This window comes from Thunnus albacares, chromosome 12 (genome assembly GCF_914725855.1).
Source record: "Thunnus albacares chromosome 12, fThuAlb1.1, whole genome shotgun sequence".
NCBI lineage: Eukaryota > Metazoa > Chordata > Actinopteri > Scombriformes > Scombridae > Thunnus > Thunnus albacares.
Window position 1 is genome coordinate 3451291 of NC_058117.1, and position 20161 is coordinate 3471451.

Consider the following 20161-nt stretch of genomic DNA (forward strand, 5'->3'; position numbering starts at 1 on the left):
ATTTGTAAAAAGCAGCTGCCTTACTCTACAACGGCAATAAGTATCAGGACTCACCAGCTAGTAGTAGCTCACCTTGACTGACACCACACAGGAAAATAATAAGACTACGCTGAACGGTAGGATACTCTCTGACCACTGACAGATGGACATCGCTGGCCATATATGTGGTTATGACACAGTTAATTGTATCTGACACATATGGTTTATGGGTTACGTTTGAATGAATTACTTGTTAGTTAGACTTCTTGAAAACGTGACAGCCCCAGTACCTTTGAAGTAGAATCTTTTAAAGCTCTGTAAGATGGTAAAATATATATTAGCTTTAGACGGTATTATATGCAGTATAACTCTAACTGACACTTTTATTGTCCATAAATAATCACACACACAAACTAAATGTTAAAATTGACTAGATAAGTAGCGTGGGTTAATTAAGTCTGTCAGTGTTGTTTCAACAGGCCCTTCTTGAAATGTCTGCTGACTTCAACAGTGACTGCAAGTAAAAACAGAGGATTGTTGATTCACCCTTATTTTTCTGTCTACTTCTTTATTCATCACTCTGACTGAAACCTGCTGCCGTCAGCAAAATAACTTCCCATGAACCAAGGCTGCTGAAGCTTGGAGTTTCCACCATTGCAGCTATGAACAGAGCTCAACAGCGGTGTAATGCTGACAAGAAAAAAATTATCTTTTTTTTTTTTTTTATAAAAGAGCTAACACCTCAGGCCTATGGCGTATGGAAATTACGTCACAAACAAGGTGCTGCTGCCCGCTGCGTAGTACAGTAGAGTGATGACCCTTCTGCTCCTACACCTAACAAACTATACATATATTGCAAGTGACATGCTGTGACTGAGTGGACATGACTCAGGCATCAATTTTTAAAATAAAAATGAAAATGAACGGGTTGTTTTCTTGAGTCAATTAAAATCAGTGTCATGTTAGAAACCACAGTGGAGAGCAATGACAGCAGCTGTAAAAAGGTATAAATAGAAGTTGAAGAACTCGTGAAAAGCTTCTGGCTAACAAAATAAAAACAACACTGTACAGTAGTACTGAGGTATTTTGTTGTGGTTGATTTATTGTTCAGATAACACTTTAAAAGGGGGACATATTCTGCACATTTCCAGGTCTATATTTATATTTTGGGGCTCTACTGGAACATCTATGATTTACAGTTCAAAAACTCTTTACACAGCCCCTCGGTTCAGCCTCTGTCTTTAACAGAGCATTTAAGCTCTTCAAGGCCCCCCTCCTGATGAGACAACTCTGTTCTGATTGGTTAGCTTCCTGAAGTTGTGTCTGGGCTGACTTCCAGCCATTCAGAGGTGAACGTCAACAAACCGTGAAACAAACTACAGTAGAAGGATTTCACTACTTTTTCTTTACTCAAAATGTCAACTTCTCAAACACATCCGTCCATGTTCAAGCTGAAGTCCAATCCGAAATATGTGAGTGGACGACACAAACAACACATGGAAGAATGTTAGCAACAACCTTAGCTACAGAGGGCTACAGAACGGACAGCAGTTTATGAGCATGTGTGACAAGCTGACATCAGCTCATTGGCCATGTAGGAAAACACGCTGCAAACGTAGAAGCGTTCACAGCAGGTTGAGGCCCTGGCTTTTGACTTGCAGGAAGCATTTCTACCCACGTTAACCTCAAGTTTTGGAACTTTGATCATGTTTAGCAAAGATATCATAACAGTATATCAATAACAGAAAACCTCAACAAGCATAATATGGCCCCTTTAAACAGGGTTGGATATCAAACCCTAAATCATTTTAAATAAAGAGAATGGAAAACTGTCAAAACTGACACTACCTAGTAAGATGCTTAGACTTGTTTACTTGTTCTTGGATCAGATATTTCCAAGGATTTGTGTTAAGAGCATATTAAACTCAGATGCAGATGAGAATTCAGGCTTATTCAGTTCAACTTCAACGTTGGTACCTATATTTAAATGTTTTGAACAAAACCCAAATAAACATAACTAAGAAAACACATTTAAATAGCATCACTGGTTAGTGCTGTATGAAAAGGCAGCACTGTCGCTGTTCAGAAACATATTTTTCACAAATTTGTCATTAGGAGAAGTACTAATAATGTAATGACAGAGCTTTCTTGATATAAAAAGGGAAACATTTTTTAATTGTAACAAGAGCATTTCAAAAAACTGGCAGCCTGGAGGTTTAATGTACCGACCATGAACTGCAAATCTGGCCGAGGACCTTTGCCAAAAAATGTTTCAAAAAAGGATTTGATATGTAGCTGTATTCTGCAGAAATAGATAAATGTGAGTATTTGAATAAATCAATATTCAGGACTAATCAGATTTCAAATTGACTCACTGAAAATGAACCAAATTGACATTCTAGATGTTTACATCTCAGGACTGACACGTCTTATAACTACCGACCTCCATTTGAAGACACAACGGGTAAAAGTAAACGTTAACGTTGAGACAACAAGACACTGGGGGGTTTCTTATCTCATGGTGGCAGCTCTCTTGTCAAAGATGTCTAATCTCTGCAGGAAACACACATGGCCACAATGTTGTGGTAATAAGGTTAGCATAGCAGCGCTGTCACGATCCATTTCAGTGTATAGTAATGTTGGCACCCCCACGGCTGCTTCAATCCACTATTCCACTCGCACTAAGCCTCTGTCTTGAGCTTCCGGTCTCATTTTGTGTCTGGTGCGTCTTTCTCAAGTTCTCTACAAGTTCTGTCCTTCCTGAGACAACACCTAAACACCTCAACATCAACTTGTCATTAAACATCCCAGGGCCTGACTGAGTGCTACAGCCATGTAGTCATCAAGCAGGTTTGTTTCAGCCAGTCAATGAGTCCGTTGAGTCATACAGATGACCATCGGGCATTTGTATTCTCACAGTTCCTGTCTAGTAGTCACGCTAGGAATCTGTCAGGCTAAATAAAGCTGTTTCCATCAGATATTTTTATTGGGAAATGCAGCCAGTCGGTCGGTCAACAATGTCTGAGTCTGTTCCATTGTCCAGACGAAATCTGGATATTTCACACATTTTTTTGCAGATAAAACTCCAAGAAAAAAAAAAAAAGTTGCTCTGCTCTGTTATAGTGGCCTAAAGACAGGCTCTGTAATGAAACATGGCAGGTTTGAAACAGCGTTAAAACAAGACGCTGAGGGTGTTTGGTTGAGCATACATCACATCATGACAGTGCAGGCTATACCTCTGTTTATCTAACTGTCCTGCTAAGTGTCTGACCCCACCGCAGCTGCCATGAGAAAACATGACATGCATGAAACATCCCTGGTCAGCATGGGTCTGCAAACCTCACAGGCCTGGCTTCTACATCTTCACGGGACTAAAACTAACTGGGCTCAGGGCCAGATTTACAGCTGTGGTGGAACAACAAGCTACATCTGGTCTGCATCCAAACCCTGCAAGAGCGAGAAGAAACAGACTCCATGTGAAGCTGCTGCTGAAATAAGCAACACAAAAATTGTTGGGAGAGAATCAACGTTCTCACATACGGATCCTCCAGGTAACGTCAGGATAACTCCAGGGTGGCGGCGCATGTGTGAGATCAACCTGAGCGTTAACCATGTCCCTGCCTGATTATCTTAAAGTAATCTATATTAAATTCTAACAAAAAACAATGTCACTGAAAATACACAGACTTGGAAAGAGAATTCCCAACAGCCAAACTCTACGGGCCAAGTTTTCTAATACACCAGAGGCGGTTTGGTTTGGTAATTACAGAAGCCGTATTGGTGGCTGTTTGGATCTCCGGAGCTGAGCTTATCTGGGGTGAATTCTAAAAAAGGTGGCAGGCTGATATAACACTGAACAGGGCTGCTGAAGCTGCTAAACAGACCGCATTTCTAACAGCAGGAAAAGACTTTTGGCTCAAAGCTTAATGTGACTGTGCCGCAAAAGGAACACAGAACTAAAACAATGTGTCAGAAGTGCAGAGGAGATGATTGATAGCTTTTAACTGAAGGCAAATAAGCTTCTGCTTCATTCTGAATGAAGCAACGGATAAAGAGTCTAAGTCAATAAGATACAAACAACAGGGCAAGACATTTGAAATAAATTCCAGATCTTCTTCATAATGTTTCAGGTTCGGGTAACCGACTAAGTGACACTGACTGAAAGAATGTGCTGCTGTTACACTGAGCTGTACCAATATGTGACTATGCAGCACTGGCGATGACTTACGAGAATACTGCAACTACCGTCACCAAACAATGCAGATAATGCTGCTCACAGGTACAGAGAGGGAGAGAGACCCTGGAAGCAGAAACACAATAGCTGCATTCCTGCAACACCCGATCTCACAGCACAGAAACACTGTAGTACTGTGTATAATAAGACCTCTCAGAGCAACTTTATAGCTTATTTATATACATACATATTGACACGGCCTGTAACGACAAATGATGAGTCGGTGAAATGTGTTTTCCAGTCGTACATTGTTGCATTTCTTCCTGCTTGGCAATATAATAAGTAACTATAAAGTGACCATACAAGTGTTTTATAATTAACAAGATCCATGCTTGAATAGTTCTGAACAGTAAACTTTATGGTTCGAGTAGGTTTGAGTTCCAATAGACAGTTAAGTTCTGGATCTGGTTTATCTCTTATCAAATCTTTCATCGTGATTCGTTTTCTATCTGCAAAAATGCCAAATATTCCCTCGTTTCATCTTCTCAGTTGCTTTTCTTTGTCCTATGTGATGGCAAATTCAATATGTTTGGGTTTTTGTTCACTTGCCAAAAGGACAAAAAAAAGAACTTTTGGCTGTTATCTGGTTAATGTGCTCTCTGCAAGCCAGCGTCTGTACTCGACTAAAGATTGTTTAGGAAGAAAAAGAAACAGCGCTCTGGGAAGGGCTGGATATACTCCAAAACGGACACAGACAGCGGACACAAAAGTGGTTCTATTTATACTGCCGTGGTAGTTAAATTTTGGGCTGCACAAAGAGGGTCCACATGTCCCCCCCACCACCCTCCCTCCCACCCACCCGCAGACATTGGGCAGATGACAAAATTTACAGCTGTGCGGAAGTGGAAAGTCAAATTTGACCTAACACTTTGTGATCATGCAGTTCAACAAGACCAACAGAGTGGTGAATTTTGGAGTAAGTAGCTCCTGAAAAATAAAGTTGCAAAGTAAGTAGGTTACCGCTGTTACTTCAAAGTGTCAGATACATATTCAATCATGTCGCATTCTGGTTGTGCAGCATCAAAGGTTGTGCACGTTCATTAGGCTGCCAATCAAACCAAAATCAATTTTTTCTCTTCTCAGCCAACTATGATTGAGGGTTTTAGTTAGTTTTCTTATTTACTTTAGTTACAAATGTTGAAAGCTGAATCTAAATTAGTTCATTACAGGATTTACACAATTCCTGCAGAACCATTTATGGCCAATATTACCTCCTTGTCCCAACGGACTGTGTAACAGAGTGTACCTTTTGCATTACACAAACTACTGTGAACTGACTACAGATTGATTACTGGTAATGTAATTTGTCCAGCAAGCAGACCAATTGTGTTCCAGCTGTGAAGGTCACTTCGACGTTAGATATGGGTTAGTTAAGACTTATGTAGGAACTGTCATTACCTCATGATCAGCACCATGGTGCAGCTGCGTTTGGATATACTGTATTGCTATTCCTGTCTTCCAACCCAGACATGTTAGCAAATATACTAAGAGCATCCTGGACATTTTTTTTTTTTGCATAAATGCAAAATCTTTATTTGAATTTTAAATAATTTGTTTACACAGTCCGCTCAAATTTTAGGCTCATAAAGATAAGAGCTGAACTGCCTGATTTAAAGGTTCAAAGGTTGCTGTCAACCAGCGACCAAGTCAGCGGCTCTCCATCCTGATGTTCAAACAGCAGCAGGACAGAGCTGGGCCAGCATTTGAGGACAGACAGAGGGGTTAACAGGCGCAAAGATTAACTAGCTCAATAAATGATGACTCAGCTAAATGCCTTTTGTCTCCAAAACACATTCCAAGCAGCTTGTGAGGACACACACGCGCACGCACACGCACACATACACACACATAGAGACAGGGCTCTGCTGTAGCTTGACGTGGGAACCTGCAGAGCAACAAAACAAACCTAGCTTGTGTAGTTTGCTAGCTAACACTGGTGGGCTGCTGTTTGATTTACGGACGTAACAAACAGTTCCTCTCTTCCTGTTGTAACGTAACGACGACGGGAGAGTGAGCGAAAAGGAAGCCATCTCCATCTCTGTCCAAATGGTTATAAACAGAAATAACCGGTGTTTAACTGGAGAGACATCTAAGCTATACCGTCAGCTAGCTACGGGCTAACAGAGAGCAGGTTTAATGTGAAGCTGGCTTACCTCATACTGGATGTACTGTTTTCTCCACTCCGGGGTGATGTGAGCCGACAGATGCTCTGTGAATTTCATTTTGACGATTCCCCGGCTGCTTACTGTGAGCTGGACCTCAGCTGGGCAGCTGGAGGTTTAGCTGAGCTGCTTCTCAAACGTTACACAGAAACTCTCATCCGAAGATTACGACCAAAGACAGAGAGATGCCCTTTTTTGTCCTCACGTTACCGGCACATATTTCTGTCGTTTTAGACACACTCGACGAAGCGATTGTGGAGGCACATCTTAGCTAAAGAATGATATTTCAATCTCGTTTTATCTGTAGCGCCAATGTCACCTAATAGCGATTATTTTGTGGTAAACAGGCTGAGAGAGCTGTCGCTAGCTGCTTCTTGCTATCTTTCTCCTCCTCTCTCTGTCGTCCAGCCGCTACCTCTCCCGCTACCTTCACGTGCCGTCGGACGTATTAAAACCAATCAATCTTGGCGAGGGGTGGCATCGTCAGACAGTGTTGTTCCACCAACCAGCACGGCGAAACTGGTCGTTTTAAAGATAATGGTGGGGCAATACGCTGTCTGTCATAGAAAAGGGTGGGGTATATACATTTTTTTATATATAGGCTAACCCAGGAGATGCTGTCATTTAAAGCCTTGTTTCAGTTTTACTCACACATGACTGATATGTTATTCATCAACACACAGTATTTTTTTCTGGTTCACCCTGCTTTGCTAGATTTTGTTTGTGCTTCAACGACATAGATCACTTCTCCTCAGACAAAAAAGGCCGTGAAAATGTCTGAATCTAGATTTAAAGAATCCTCTCGTCCGTGGTGGTAAATTCAAAAACCTCCTGCAGCTGCTTCACATTAAAAGCCTTTCACAAGTATCTCTATCCGATAACATTTTTGACTGTCTGAATTATAATAATCGGTGCTTGCTTCAGTGGACCTCAGTATCTATATAATACTTCTCAGTCCTGTGCCTATGATAAACTTAAAAATACCGTAGGTTCCGTCCAAAGTCTTTTAAATTGTTTTGAACTCTGTTTTCTCTCAGCTGTGTTTATAGCTTGCGTTTCAGAGAACAACCCTTGTCAACTAAACTCAACTCAAATTTATTCATAAAGAACATTCAAAAACAACAGGACCAATGTGGCTTCATCCCTACATATTCCGACGACACTTGAATGTCACATACGTGACGTCGCCAGCCACCTTTGGGAAAAGATGACGTAGATGTACTGTAAATCGTCTTTGTAAGGCAGAAATTCAGGTGGAAAGTTTCCATCACATATCCTCCGTGTTCTTGTGCTTGACTCAGTGAGAATGTAGTCACGAGACAGAAATAGACACATGTGAACAAATGAACCCTAAAACTGCAATAACCTTGATTTTTTTAAATGATTGATATATGAAGTTTAAGTGGGAAGTACAGGAAATGACTGTGATACCATTAGATGAATAGGTTCAAAGCCTCAGAGAAGAAACATGCTCACCATGGGGGAAACTGCTGGAGAATGATGAATGGACCAGGAGCAGCACGTATTTCCAATCAGTCAGTTTTGTAGCCTAAATAGATTGTTATTGTCCTGAGCTTGGATATGAATTTAACCCTTTGACAGCAGTGGGAAGTAACTAAGTACATTTACTCAAGAACTGCACTTAACTACAATTTTGAGGTACTTGTACATTACTGAGTATTTCCATCTAATGCCACTTAATACTGCCACTCCACTACATTTCAGAGGGAAATATCGTAGTTTCTACTCCACCACATTTATTTGACAGCTTTAGTTACTTTTTGGCTTTTGATGTCTTACAAAAAGCAGTGTGTAGTCACATTTCAGATGTCTATGAGTTGTTAACAGCTCCACCAAATGGTGATTTTCCCTCTAAACCTCTCACACTTCTCAACCGAAAACAGATTTGTGTATCAGAACTTTGTTTTTCCTTCTTTCCTCTCCCATTAATCATCTCACGACCCCTCAGATTTATCTGCTGAGCCTTTGGAGGGGCCCGACCCCCAGATTGGGAACCACTGGACTAAACTAGCTAACTGTATATAAAGTAGTGTAAACTAGCTCCACCTCCAGCAGCTACAACAGTAACATGCTGCTCTAACACTGATGCTTCACTATTAATAATCTAATGATGTCATATATAATAATATATCAGTCAGAGGGACCAAACCACTACTTTTACTGCAATACTTTAACCATACTTATGTACTTTTACTTAAGTGGGATTTTTCATGCAGGACTTTTACTTGTAATGGAGTATTTTTACATTGCTGTATTGGTACTTTAACTTGAGTAAAGGATCTGAATACTTCTTCTACCACTGCTGTCCATAATTTAAAGAAAGCATACATGTTTGTTCCAGATATCAGACACATTATAAATCAACATTGTACCTAAAACTTCAGCAAGATTTTAACATTTTTAACAGTAAATGTTGTTAACACAAAAGAACAATCAGCCTCTGTCTCAGGTGCTTAATTAAATCACCTTTAATGAAGTTATGATTGGTTTATCTTCTAAATACTAACCATACTGTAAACCAATAACATATTCCTGCTATCATTGTCCAATTTAAAAATGTTGAGTCTAAGATATAGGCTACTGGAAGTAGTCACAAGTGTTTCAACCATGACAGTCACCCCCATCTCTTTCTCTGTCTTTGTCTCTTTGCTTTTTTATAGAAAATGTCACTAACATTCCTTTCAGTGTCAGTGTTTATCTTCCACACTGTGCTGTCCATACGTTTTTGTTATCAAATGTACTTCATGTTCAGAGTTGTGAACATGGAGTACAAGACTGTCATCATAAAACAGATATCTAATATCTTTACACAGAAATAAATATACAAATTATGATATTGAAAAATGATGTTATTAAAGGGTGACCTTTCTTTAAAATTGCAGAACACTTCAATTTGTTTAATAGAACATTGAAACTTTTCCAGGACTGCATTTTGGTCTCAGGCAGAGAGATTTAATGACATGACCATCTGAACACGTCCATTTCTGTAAACGGTGCTGATGCTGCTCTGGCTTTTTTGACCATATAAGTCTTATCATGACATATCCATGGCAAATGCAGAACAATGGACAGGGCGACTGTTATAAGCAGATTAATGGCGACCTCTGCTGTTACATTCAGGAATTGCATCCCACCAGGTCTCTGGTATTTTATTCTAGCCAGTCTTTGCTGTTTATATTTCCTCGGTTATTTATATTGAATGTTTCATAAGCAACATCATATATAATAGATAGGAATGAGACTTATAAGTCAATTTGACTGCTGTTATAAACTAATGTTAGTAGCAGTTGTAAGAGTGGCAGTAGCACTAGTAGATATAATAGTAGCAGTTGTAGGTACAGTATTTGTGGTAGCAGTAAAGATTTGATTTGATTTACTGATTGGGACAGTGTGCAGTTTTAAACATTAAAGATGCACTGCACCTGAGTTAGCTCGAAGCTAATTTGCATCTGTAGTCCCACACAATCAAAACATACAACAGCACAACAACAAACAGTAGAAAGCAAAAAAAAACAAAACAACAACAACAAAACAAAAACAAAAAAACACAGAACACATCATACAAAATACAAAATATAAAGCTACACACAACAGCACATCACGTACACCCACAATGTCAATTAGAAACTAATAATGTAAACTAGATGGTAACAGTATTAGTAGTACAGTAGTACCAGTAATGCTAGTACTGGTACTTACAGTAATAGTGGTAATACTCACAGTGTTGGTAGTAGTAGCATAAGCAGCACCAGCATCAGTAGTTGTGACATTAATCTTTACATATCTGAGCCATGCCTCAATTTTTAGAAGACACATATTTAAAGAAATGTTTGAAATGTTTTCAATCATTAAAGAAGGTGTATTAAAAGTAAAGGACATTTTAACCATAACGACTCATAATATTTAAATTTCACACATAATTCTACACAAAATTTGAGAGAAATCATCCTAAAAGATGAGACGATTTTTTTTTTTTTTTTTTTTTTTTTACAAATATGTGTTTTAAAGTTTAAAGTGCCTTTGAGGTCAGTTACTGTGTGAAGCCTTTTGTGCCCCCTAGAGGTCAATTTACCAGCACCTACATATCAGCACATACAGTATGTTACTGTATTCAGGCATAATGCAGCTCTCAACACTGGTGTACACAGTTTGATCTGTGTGGGATTTAAAATCCTGAAAGCAATATCTTTTAGACTGTTAGCTTACAGTAGTTAAACACACACACACACACACACACACACACACACATCTTTCATTGAACTGACTGCACATAAACTCATTCCTAACATACATTCATGCACTTTCAATATATTGTGAATTCCTTCAGTGCTGCAGAATGAATAATGTATCTGGAGACAAGAGACAAGTTATTACTGATATGACTCACTTCATTAGATTAAGAAAATCTGCATGTGTTCGAATTTGACTACACCATACATTTCCATACTGTTTATTGATAGTTTGCCTTATTGTATTGATTATTAAAACATGAATTGAGTTAAATGAGAAACACCAGTTGAGTTAAATGGAGACATTATAGACCAGTGAATTACTTTTTTTTTCATTTTTGACTCTTATGAGGTCGGCTCTTCCTTTAGCAGCATGCATTCAAAGAATAATCCCAAAATCTGCTTTGCGTTCAGTGAGTAAAGTTGTCACACAGTCACATGTAGGACTGAAGGTGTTCTCTGCCGTCAGAGTGTGGATTCTTCTGCTACCTGCACTGCTGTGCAGCGTGCCTGAGGATAACCACTGTTACCTGGCAACCACAGCCATGTGCCATTTGTTTTTGACTGATGCTTCAAACCCATTTGCATTATTTGCACAACTTAATTCTATTTGCATATAACAGCTACTGATGCCTGGTCTTGTGTTAGAAAAGCCAGATTAAACTCATTTTTAATAATCAATAAATCCTTTTTTAGGTTCTTCAAATGATTAAGAAAGTACATGACATGAATACATATAGATACATTTTCAGGTTTTCTACCTAAATTAATTCTATAACTCACCACAAGAATTTGAATTTCCACCTCCGGGTGCTTTTGGTTGATGATTGTTGACTAACTTTATGTCAAATTTATATGATTCATGATAGCTTTAGAGGTTACATATTGCGTGTTGCTTTATTGTGATTGTGGACTCACTAATGACAGGGTTCCTGAGGAGGAAATCACATTCCACACTTTAAAAATATACTGTACTGGCTGCAGCTGCCTCATCATTTTGTTATATAATATGTAATTCAAAATGTTTTCTGTCTGATTCTGAGGGATTAAAATTACATCTGCAACCCATAGACATGCAACTTTAAATATATTTGAGCATGTAACTGGATCAATTGAGAGAAAAACAATGTTGGATTATATAATCTACGTGTGTTTTTGTGAGCGTGTTTGTAAATGCGTGTGTATAGACGGAGCTGAGTGTGTGTGTGTGTGTTAATGTGAATAAAACACAGTTCTAAACAGAATCTTGTAGGAGAAGCACAACATTTGTGAGATAGTGAGCGTGACAGACATGACTTACAGCCTGTGGAAACATTCAGAGAGCCAGCAGGACTAAATGTAGAGCAATCATTACTGAGGATTAACAGCCAGCAGGGTCAGATTAGGCCGGCTCGCCTTTTACAACAAGGTTGATGTAAACAAGCTGGTGTCTGCACTCTAAAACAGATCTTTAGTTCAATTTCCACAAAAAAGTCAAGTCACACTGCTTCATCGAGATATAAAAGATTAAAAGCCTTTATTATAGAGGCTGCATGTAAAGTCCTCCTCAAACAGACACATACTCGCAATTAAGTGAATTTTTCTCCTCACCTGTTTTGTTCTTGCTTTAACAAAAATCATTTATTTACTCTCTTTTTTTATTTACTATTAGTATAAATGTCTTTACTACTACTGTGTGTGTCATAATGTATATATTTCCTTTGTTATCTGTGACAGTGTTCATTCTTATACTGTATTTTCTTTATTATTAGCTGTGTTAGTGTTGATTCATATATTTTCTTTACTATCATTTTTGTCATTCATGCTTATTTTCATTGTTATTAGCTATTCATGCTTATTTTCTGTGTTTATTTATTGTGTACAGGTGTAATGAGGAAGCAGGATGTTACTGTATGAATTCTCATGTGTGTAATTAAAGCATTTATTTAATTCAAAATTGTGACTGTTTGGAGGAGCGCTGTGCGGTCATGTATCTACTATAATAAAAGCCTTTTTTTGTATCTCGATGACGCGGTGTGACCTTTCGGGGGGGATTCATTTCCCCTTTTTTGTGGACATCGACTGCCTACTTGTGCATCAAGAGCACCTGTTTTGTGTCACATCTCTGTTAGATCCAGAAAGTGCTATTTTATTTGTTTGTTTGTTTTTTATCACGTCTTTATTTCAGTAAATAATCTTTTTCAGGAGTCCCAGAAACACTTGCAAACTGTTGTGTAGTTGTCAGAGACAGTCATGTTGGAGCCAAAAACCTGCTTCATTAGCATTTCTGCTGCATGTGACAGTACCCACTGATCCTTTGTTTGTAACTTGTATCCCCCACCTCACCCCAGTGTTTCAAACTCAATGAATTGCCACAAGCAGCAAAAATCTCAGTTTTATCAACGTTCTTATATGTGAAACAGCCAGTTGAAAAACAAATTATAGGTCATGTGATATTCCACTGTTCAAACCATATGCTGCCCTCAATAACAGCTCACAGTGTCTTCATAATGCAAGTGAGTGCCAATGTTAATGTCGGGTACTCAGACACCACAACTGTGATTATTTATTCATCAGCAGAACATGATGTGATTCCTTTATTTATTATTCTGTGATTTATTTTTTAATATCTTTATGTATCTTGCTTATGTAGTTGTGTTTCTTCATCGTCAGCTGCATGAGCCTCGTTCCAGTTTTTAAGTGTAGGAAACCTTACATTGATAAAACACCTCTGATTATTTCTAATATTACTTTATGTGGCTGAAAAAAGAGTGAATATGGAACTGCAGTAAAGAAAAAAACAGCCTTACAAATTGAATCTGATTCACTTTATTGATCAAATGAAGTAAACCTGTATAGATATCTATGTGCAGTAGATAGTAACACATTTAAATACTGCCCTATGACAACATCAGTTCAAAAACTGTGCAAATATTCCTTGAAAAACATACAATATTCAATAGATGTAACATTTTCACAAGATGTTACATGTCAACTCATCAACGTTATGATCACTCATTTTTACAGGCTAAAGTAAAAACTCAAAGTAGGATTGATGGGAAATGTACAAACATTAAATGAGGAAGAACTAGGGCCACCAAAATCTCCACAACATCCAAACTGATATATTAAATAAACAGGATCTGGACAACTTCTCCTTATTGGACCCAGTGACATCCACTACTGAGAAGATCAGCTGCAAGAATCCCAGGTTCCCAGAGAGCCAGGGGGTTCTTCAGGCTGACAGCGTCTCTGGATTTCTTATAAGTATTAGCAGTTCAGGACTTTGTTGCAGGAAGGTGGTATTACTGAGCATAAAGAGCTGGTCATAGTTTATGAATAGTTACTCAAAGGCAGTGAATGCCTGATTCACTGAACAACACTAGTGACTTTACAGCACATACAGAAAAATGTGGTGAAATTGTCCAAGGCCTCCTGTAAGAGGCTTCATAGATGATCTGTAAATCAGGAGAATAGTCTATTGAGTAGCTTATTACCCAGGCTCAGTCTCTCTCTCTGTCTGGGTCACAAGGAGTATAATTACCTGCACATAGGTAGAAGTGCTTCATACAGTATGTGTACATGCAGTCTTCAGTGTTTCACAAAAGGAATAGAAAGAAGAGGGCAAGGCTGATCACATCATGGTGGTATCTGTTGTCCTTCTACTGTATGTAACCTTGAGTCTCCTGCTGCAGTGATCAGTTCATTTCAACCTCTGACTCCAGAGCCTCATCACAACACCAGCGACCTGCTCAATCTAAAATAAATGCATCCTCGTGACCTTTGATGCAAAGTCAGGAGTTTGGGAACATCTGCATAAGTTACATCTATTAGGTATCATAAGATTTTTAGTATTCTTTCAAAACACCACAGACAAACCTTGACTGATCAGGACTGTAGCTACTATTGTCCTCTGTATTTTTTTTATGAAATGTGGGGACTGGAGATGCTGTTTATGTTTTATCATTTCCTTTTTAAGGTAGATACTAAATGTTTTAGAACAATTATCCAAAAATTTTAAATTACAATTTCTAAACCCTCTTTTTAAATTCTTGACAGAGTAGAGAAAACAGATTATATAGATATAAACATGGGAAAATTGATGGGAAATTACATACAGTCATTTTTTAGATCCCTTAAAAATCACACTTACTCTTATACTTACTTGAATCTCATTTTTAGAATCCTGTCATTCACTGTGAAAGAGACCAAAAAAATGAAAATAATCTTCTTTTCTCAACAATAACATGTAACCCGAAAATTGTTTTCCTTGTTTAGTATAGTGCAGTCATTACTTGTGATAAAAAATGCCAGACAGCGGCGTATACATGTAGTATGCAGTAAATACATAGAGCACATGCTTGTATCTATACAGCTGCTCACATTCCCTTCCAAATTCCAACAGTTGTGGAGCAGTGAGGCTTCTCTCTTGGCATTCACCGCGTGCCTTAATTGACTGATTTTAAATCAAGGTCCACTGTGAACACTGAGAGAGGAAGTCCAGATTCATAGAAAGACAAGAGAGAGTGAGGAAGAATAACCTTGAGGTTAAAGAGGCTGCTGAGGTTGAAGCTACAAGCCTACACATCTCAAATCTATCTCTCTATCTATCTCTTTATCTCTGTCAGCTGAACTGTGTGCACCATCAATTGTCCATTTTTCTCTTCCTAGCATGCAGCAGCGTTGTTTTTCTGTAATCCTGTAACACGGTCACAGCTGCCAGTATCATCTATGAAGAATATTCCCAATGATTAACATATTTTGAAGAAAAATCGAGCCAAAACGAACACTTTTGAATCCTTCTAAAACACACTCCCTTACTGACAATAAAGGTCACACACATTCCAGCGGATCATCTCCCTTTTGCTCTAAATTTTAAAGCAGCAATCAGCTGTTTACACCTGCCTGCCTTAATGGACTGCATTCACAAGTCAAAATCATGCACAAACACAGATAATGTTCAGTCTTTCTTTCTCATGACATGTCAAGGACACATCAAGCAGGCAGCCATTACAGAGTAGAGCCCAGGCTGCATGGGGATCTAAATGAGGCTAAGACTAGATTTGATGAGGGAAGCTTATCAGAATGTAAACAGATGGAAACCGGAGCATCTGAATCGTTTTATCGTGGTGATAAAGATGACTTTTACGCACCAGAGTGTGGAAAAAGGGCGTTTTTCATAGGAATCTCTTCTTCTCTTCTTGTGCCAAATGGTGACACAGTATCATTCCCCTCGTGAACAAATAGCATCTGGAGTCTTATGAGCTATTCAGAATGATGATTTTAAAATCGTTACCATTGTCTAAATGGAAGAAAATAATGAAAGAATATAAGCATCAAACACGCACCGCAGTAACTACTATAAACACACCACAGTGTAACAGACACAATGTCCCTGCTGAATATTGTAGAGATAATAAAAAACATATAAATCATAAGGTTACATCATGCTGAATATTGACAAGCACAGACTCACAAAATGTCCCTCTTGGAATGTTATATAAGAGTGATTTTCATCAGGCTTTACACCCCTCCCGACACTAAATGGAGCAGATTATTACAGTATGTAGGCCGGGCCATGCAGCATTAGCCTATATACTCCAACAAGGCCTAACATTCTACCAAACAATAAGTAAATATTCCATTCAAATAAAAACATTCAATTTAAGAGAAATCATTAACTGTGTTAGAAAATATATGTAAATATATCTGTATTCATCTGGAATAGCAGGCTGGATGCAGCCCGCATCATCCTAATTTACGCACAAAGGCAGCCTCCTCTAAACGCACATCGATTGAAATAACAGGAATGAGTTGCCTAAATATGAAGAGCGTCGATGTCTGCAGTGAAACACGGAGCTGCTCCTCTTCTTGTCGCATTATCTCCTCCAGGATTCATCCCGGCGCCTCCACATCCTCCCTCTCTCCTCTCCTCTCCTCTCCTCTCCTCCTCTCTCCTCTAGATCCTTTCATGCAGGACAAAAAAAAAATGTTTCAGATGGAAAGAAAATAAATTTAATTCTCTTCCGCTGAGCCGCAGTCTCCTCTTCCCACTCTCCCCCAAGATGCTGAAAACTGATCTCGGTTAATTGGTTTAATATTCGAGACGGGTTTGTTAAATGAAATCAAAGAGTTTGGATTCATCCTCCCGGACAGTGCGGACGGGCGGGCGGTCGAATACGCACAGGAGAAGGCTTCAAGCGGCTGGGGCGGGGTGACGTCACCATGCAGACAGATGCTCTCTCTCTCTCTCTCTCTCTCTCTCTCTCTCTCTCTCTCTCTCTATCTCTGTCTCTCTCTCTCTCTATCTCTCTCTCTCACTCCCCCCACCACACCCCGCCACCCCCAACAACAACACTAGCATCCCCACCCCTCCCCCCTCTTTGCCCTTGAGACCGGGATAGGCCTGTACAGCTGATGCTGCCGTTTGGGTCCGTCACTTTGCTCTGTTTCCCCATTATTCAGCAGTCCATTTAAAAGCACAGAGCCCCATGCAGCAGCATTTATTATGTGTTAGAAGGGAAAAAACGATTTTATACACTATATAAGCAAGAATCACATTCTACATTTAAAACAATTAGCCTATAATAAACAAAAAACATTTATAAGTGAAATATGATGATGACTCAAAAGTGTGTGTATCTTTACAATAAAGTAAGGACTACAATAACTTGATGTGATGTTTTTAAATGGGAATACAATGTATTTGCAATGCACAGAATTTGTGCACATGCAGTGTATGACAGTATGTTACTGAAAAGCTATTCTGATCAGGCACAATGTAGCTACCATCCAGCACAGCAAGGTCCTGTTTTCTTTTTGTTTCTGGGAATTTATGGATTTTAACGACATGGGGAGCAGTTCACATTGTGTAATTACATAAATGACACGTGGTGGGGTTTGTTGGCTGATTTTGTTATGTTTTTAGAGTAAATATCTAGACTAAATTTGATTGTTTTGCGCAAGAATATATATAGAATTAAAATATATATTAAAATATAGAGACTGAGTCTTATTGAAACAGCATTTAGATTATCATGCATTGGGGTAATTATATCTATCTATCTATCTATCTATCTATATATATATATATATATATATACAGTGCTGCTTGAAATTTGCTCTATTTCTCCTTAAATATGACCTAAAACAAACTGAGGCAAAAACTTTACACTTGTTCATTTATTTATTGAGGAAAATGATCCAATGTTACATATTAGTGCGTGGCAAAAGTATGTGAACCCCTAAGATTATCAATACATTTGAATGGGAGTGTTTCAATCAATGAGATGACAATCAAGTGTGAGTCTGGGAGGCCCTGCCTTATTTAAAGAAGAGAAATCTGGGTCTTCACTATCAAACTCTGAGCTTCACAACACAGGTTTGTGGAAGTGTATCATGGCTCAAACAAAGGAGATTTCTGAGGACCTTAGAAGAAGAGTTGTTGATGCTCACTAAGCTGGAAAGGGTTACAAAACCATTTCTGAAGAGTTTGGACTCCATCAGTCAGCTGGCAGGCAGATCATATACAAATTGAAGACATCCAACACCATTGTTACCCTCCCCTAGAGTGGTTGAACAACAAAAATCACACCAAGAGCAGGTGTGTAATACTCCGGGAGGCCACAATGGACCCCAGGGTAACGTCTAGGAAACTAAAGGTCCCTCTTGCAGTGGCTACAGTCGATGTTAATGAGTCCATTATCAGGAGAACATTGAACATCAATGGTGTGCATGGCAGAGTTGCAAGGAAAGAAACCACTTCTCTCCAAACAGAACATTGCTGCCGTCTACGGTTCTCTCAAGACCACATGGATGAGCCAGAAGGTGGTTGGAGCAATGCTCTGTGGATGGATGAGACCAAAATCAAACTTTTTGGCTTGAGTGAGAAGCGTTCTGTTTGGCGATGAGCAAACACTGCATTCCAGCATAAGAACCTTAACCAATCTGTGAAACATGATGATAGTATCATGGTTTGGGCTGCTTTGCTGCCTCTGAACCAGGACAGCTTGCAATCATTGATGAGTTCTGAGTTGTACCAGCCAATTCTACAGGCAAATGTCAAGGTATCTGTCTGTGCTGAACAGAAAGTGGGTTATGCAGTAAGACAACGACACTTTGGACTTTGGAATAGCCGAGTCAAAGTCCTGACCTTAATCTTATAGAAATGCTGTGGAAGGACCTGAAGCAGTCAGTTCATGCAAAGAAGCCTACCAACATCTCTGAGTTGAGACTGTTCTGTAAGGAGGAATGGGCTAAAATTCCTCCAAGCTGATGTGCAGGGCTGATAAACAGTTACCGGAAACGTTTGGTTGAAGTTATTGCTGCAAAAGGGGGTCACACCAGTTACTGAAAGCAAGGGTTCACAAACTTTTGCCTCCCACAAATATGTGAGATTGTGTAATTTTCCTCAATAAATAAATGAAAAACATGAAAAAAAAAATTCTGTCTCATTTGTTTAATTGGGTTCACTTTGTCTAGTTTTAGGACTTGTGTAAATATCTGATCACGTTTTTGGTCATATTCATGCAGAAATACAGAAAATTCTAAAGGGTTCACAAACTTTCAAGCAGCATATAAATATATATATATATATATATATATATATATATATATATATATATATATATATATATAGTGTTGCACAGAACAAACAGGCCATACACCACATCTGTAGAGTTTAAATGTCAATCAGTGCAAGTCACATAATAAATAATTTTCCACCTTCCATCTATAAAACCACAGTTTGTGTTCTGAACTTCTCAGGTAGAACACTAAAGAGCACTTAATATATTTAGTATGCTTCCATGTGCGCTCATGATTAATGTTCTTAAAGTGTGCTATTCATGACATACTAACAATGTACTTATTATACTAATGATATACTGGATGTTTAGTGCAATTAAACACATACTGAAATACACTTTCTGCATTTGACTATTTTGAGACACCATTAAGTTGTTGCCATTAAGTCAGTCTGCTTAAGTATATCTTTTTGTACCGATCATGTACTTTGTTTGAAATGCATTTTTGTGAACTTTAAGTATATATTTGTCCTTTTAGGAGAACTACCAATACACATTTAATATACAATAAATATACTGATAATATAATTAAAATATGTAAAAAAATACACTAAAACTACATGAATTTAACAATATATTTACATACTGAAAATATTTTACAGTAATAACACCTGAAATTTGTGGTTTGAGTATAGATTCAAGCCTTATTTCAAGTATGTAAAGGTAAGTACAATAAATTGTGTTCAAAAATACTAAATTACAAACCTCTCAAAAAACAGAACCAAAAAAAGTATTTCAAAAGAAAAAACATTAAAAATTGTAATATTTTACTTTTTAACTTGACATCAGTGTTGTGTGTGTGAATGAATGTGATGCAGAGTCAGTATTTCTATATTGAAGTACTACTAGATTAATAATACACTTTAAAGTAGTACATTGAAACACAATTTTAATCCATTTTTCAGGCACTGAAAATTAGCCCCAAAAATAATAAAAATGTACTTCATACGTATTTATTGATATTTAAATATA

General features: G+C 38.3%; 1 protein-coding gene and 1 long non-coding RNA gene across 2 annotated transcripts in view; both read right to left on the reverse strand.

Annotated features, from left to right (window-relative positions):
• The window catches only part of LOC122993644 (xenotropic and polytropic retrovirus receptor 1 homolog), a 42884-nt gene extending 36077 nt beyond the window's left edge, over window positions 1-6807 (reverse strand). The window contains exon 1 of the mRNA XM_044367983.1: window positions 6367-6807. Within this exon, the coding sequence (XP_044223918.1) occupies window positions 6367-6435 (69 nt within the window). The 5' untranslated portion in view covers window positions 6436-6807. The remainder of the gene's footprint in view (window positions 1-6366) is intronic.
• Window positions 6808-13417: 6610 nt separating this feature from the next.
• Window positions 13418-15280, reverse strand: LOC122994050. The gene is made up of 2 exons (XR_006406513.1): window positions 14770-15280; window positions 13418-14361 (listed from the first exon to the last, which is right to left on the reverse strand). It is a non-coding gene; the product is annotated as an uncharacterized LOC122994050 (long non-coding RNA).
• Window positions 15281-20161: the final 4881 nt, after the last annotated feature.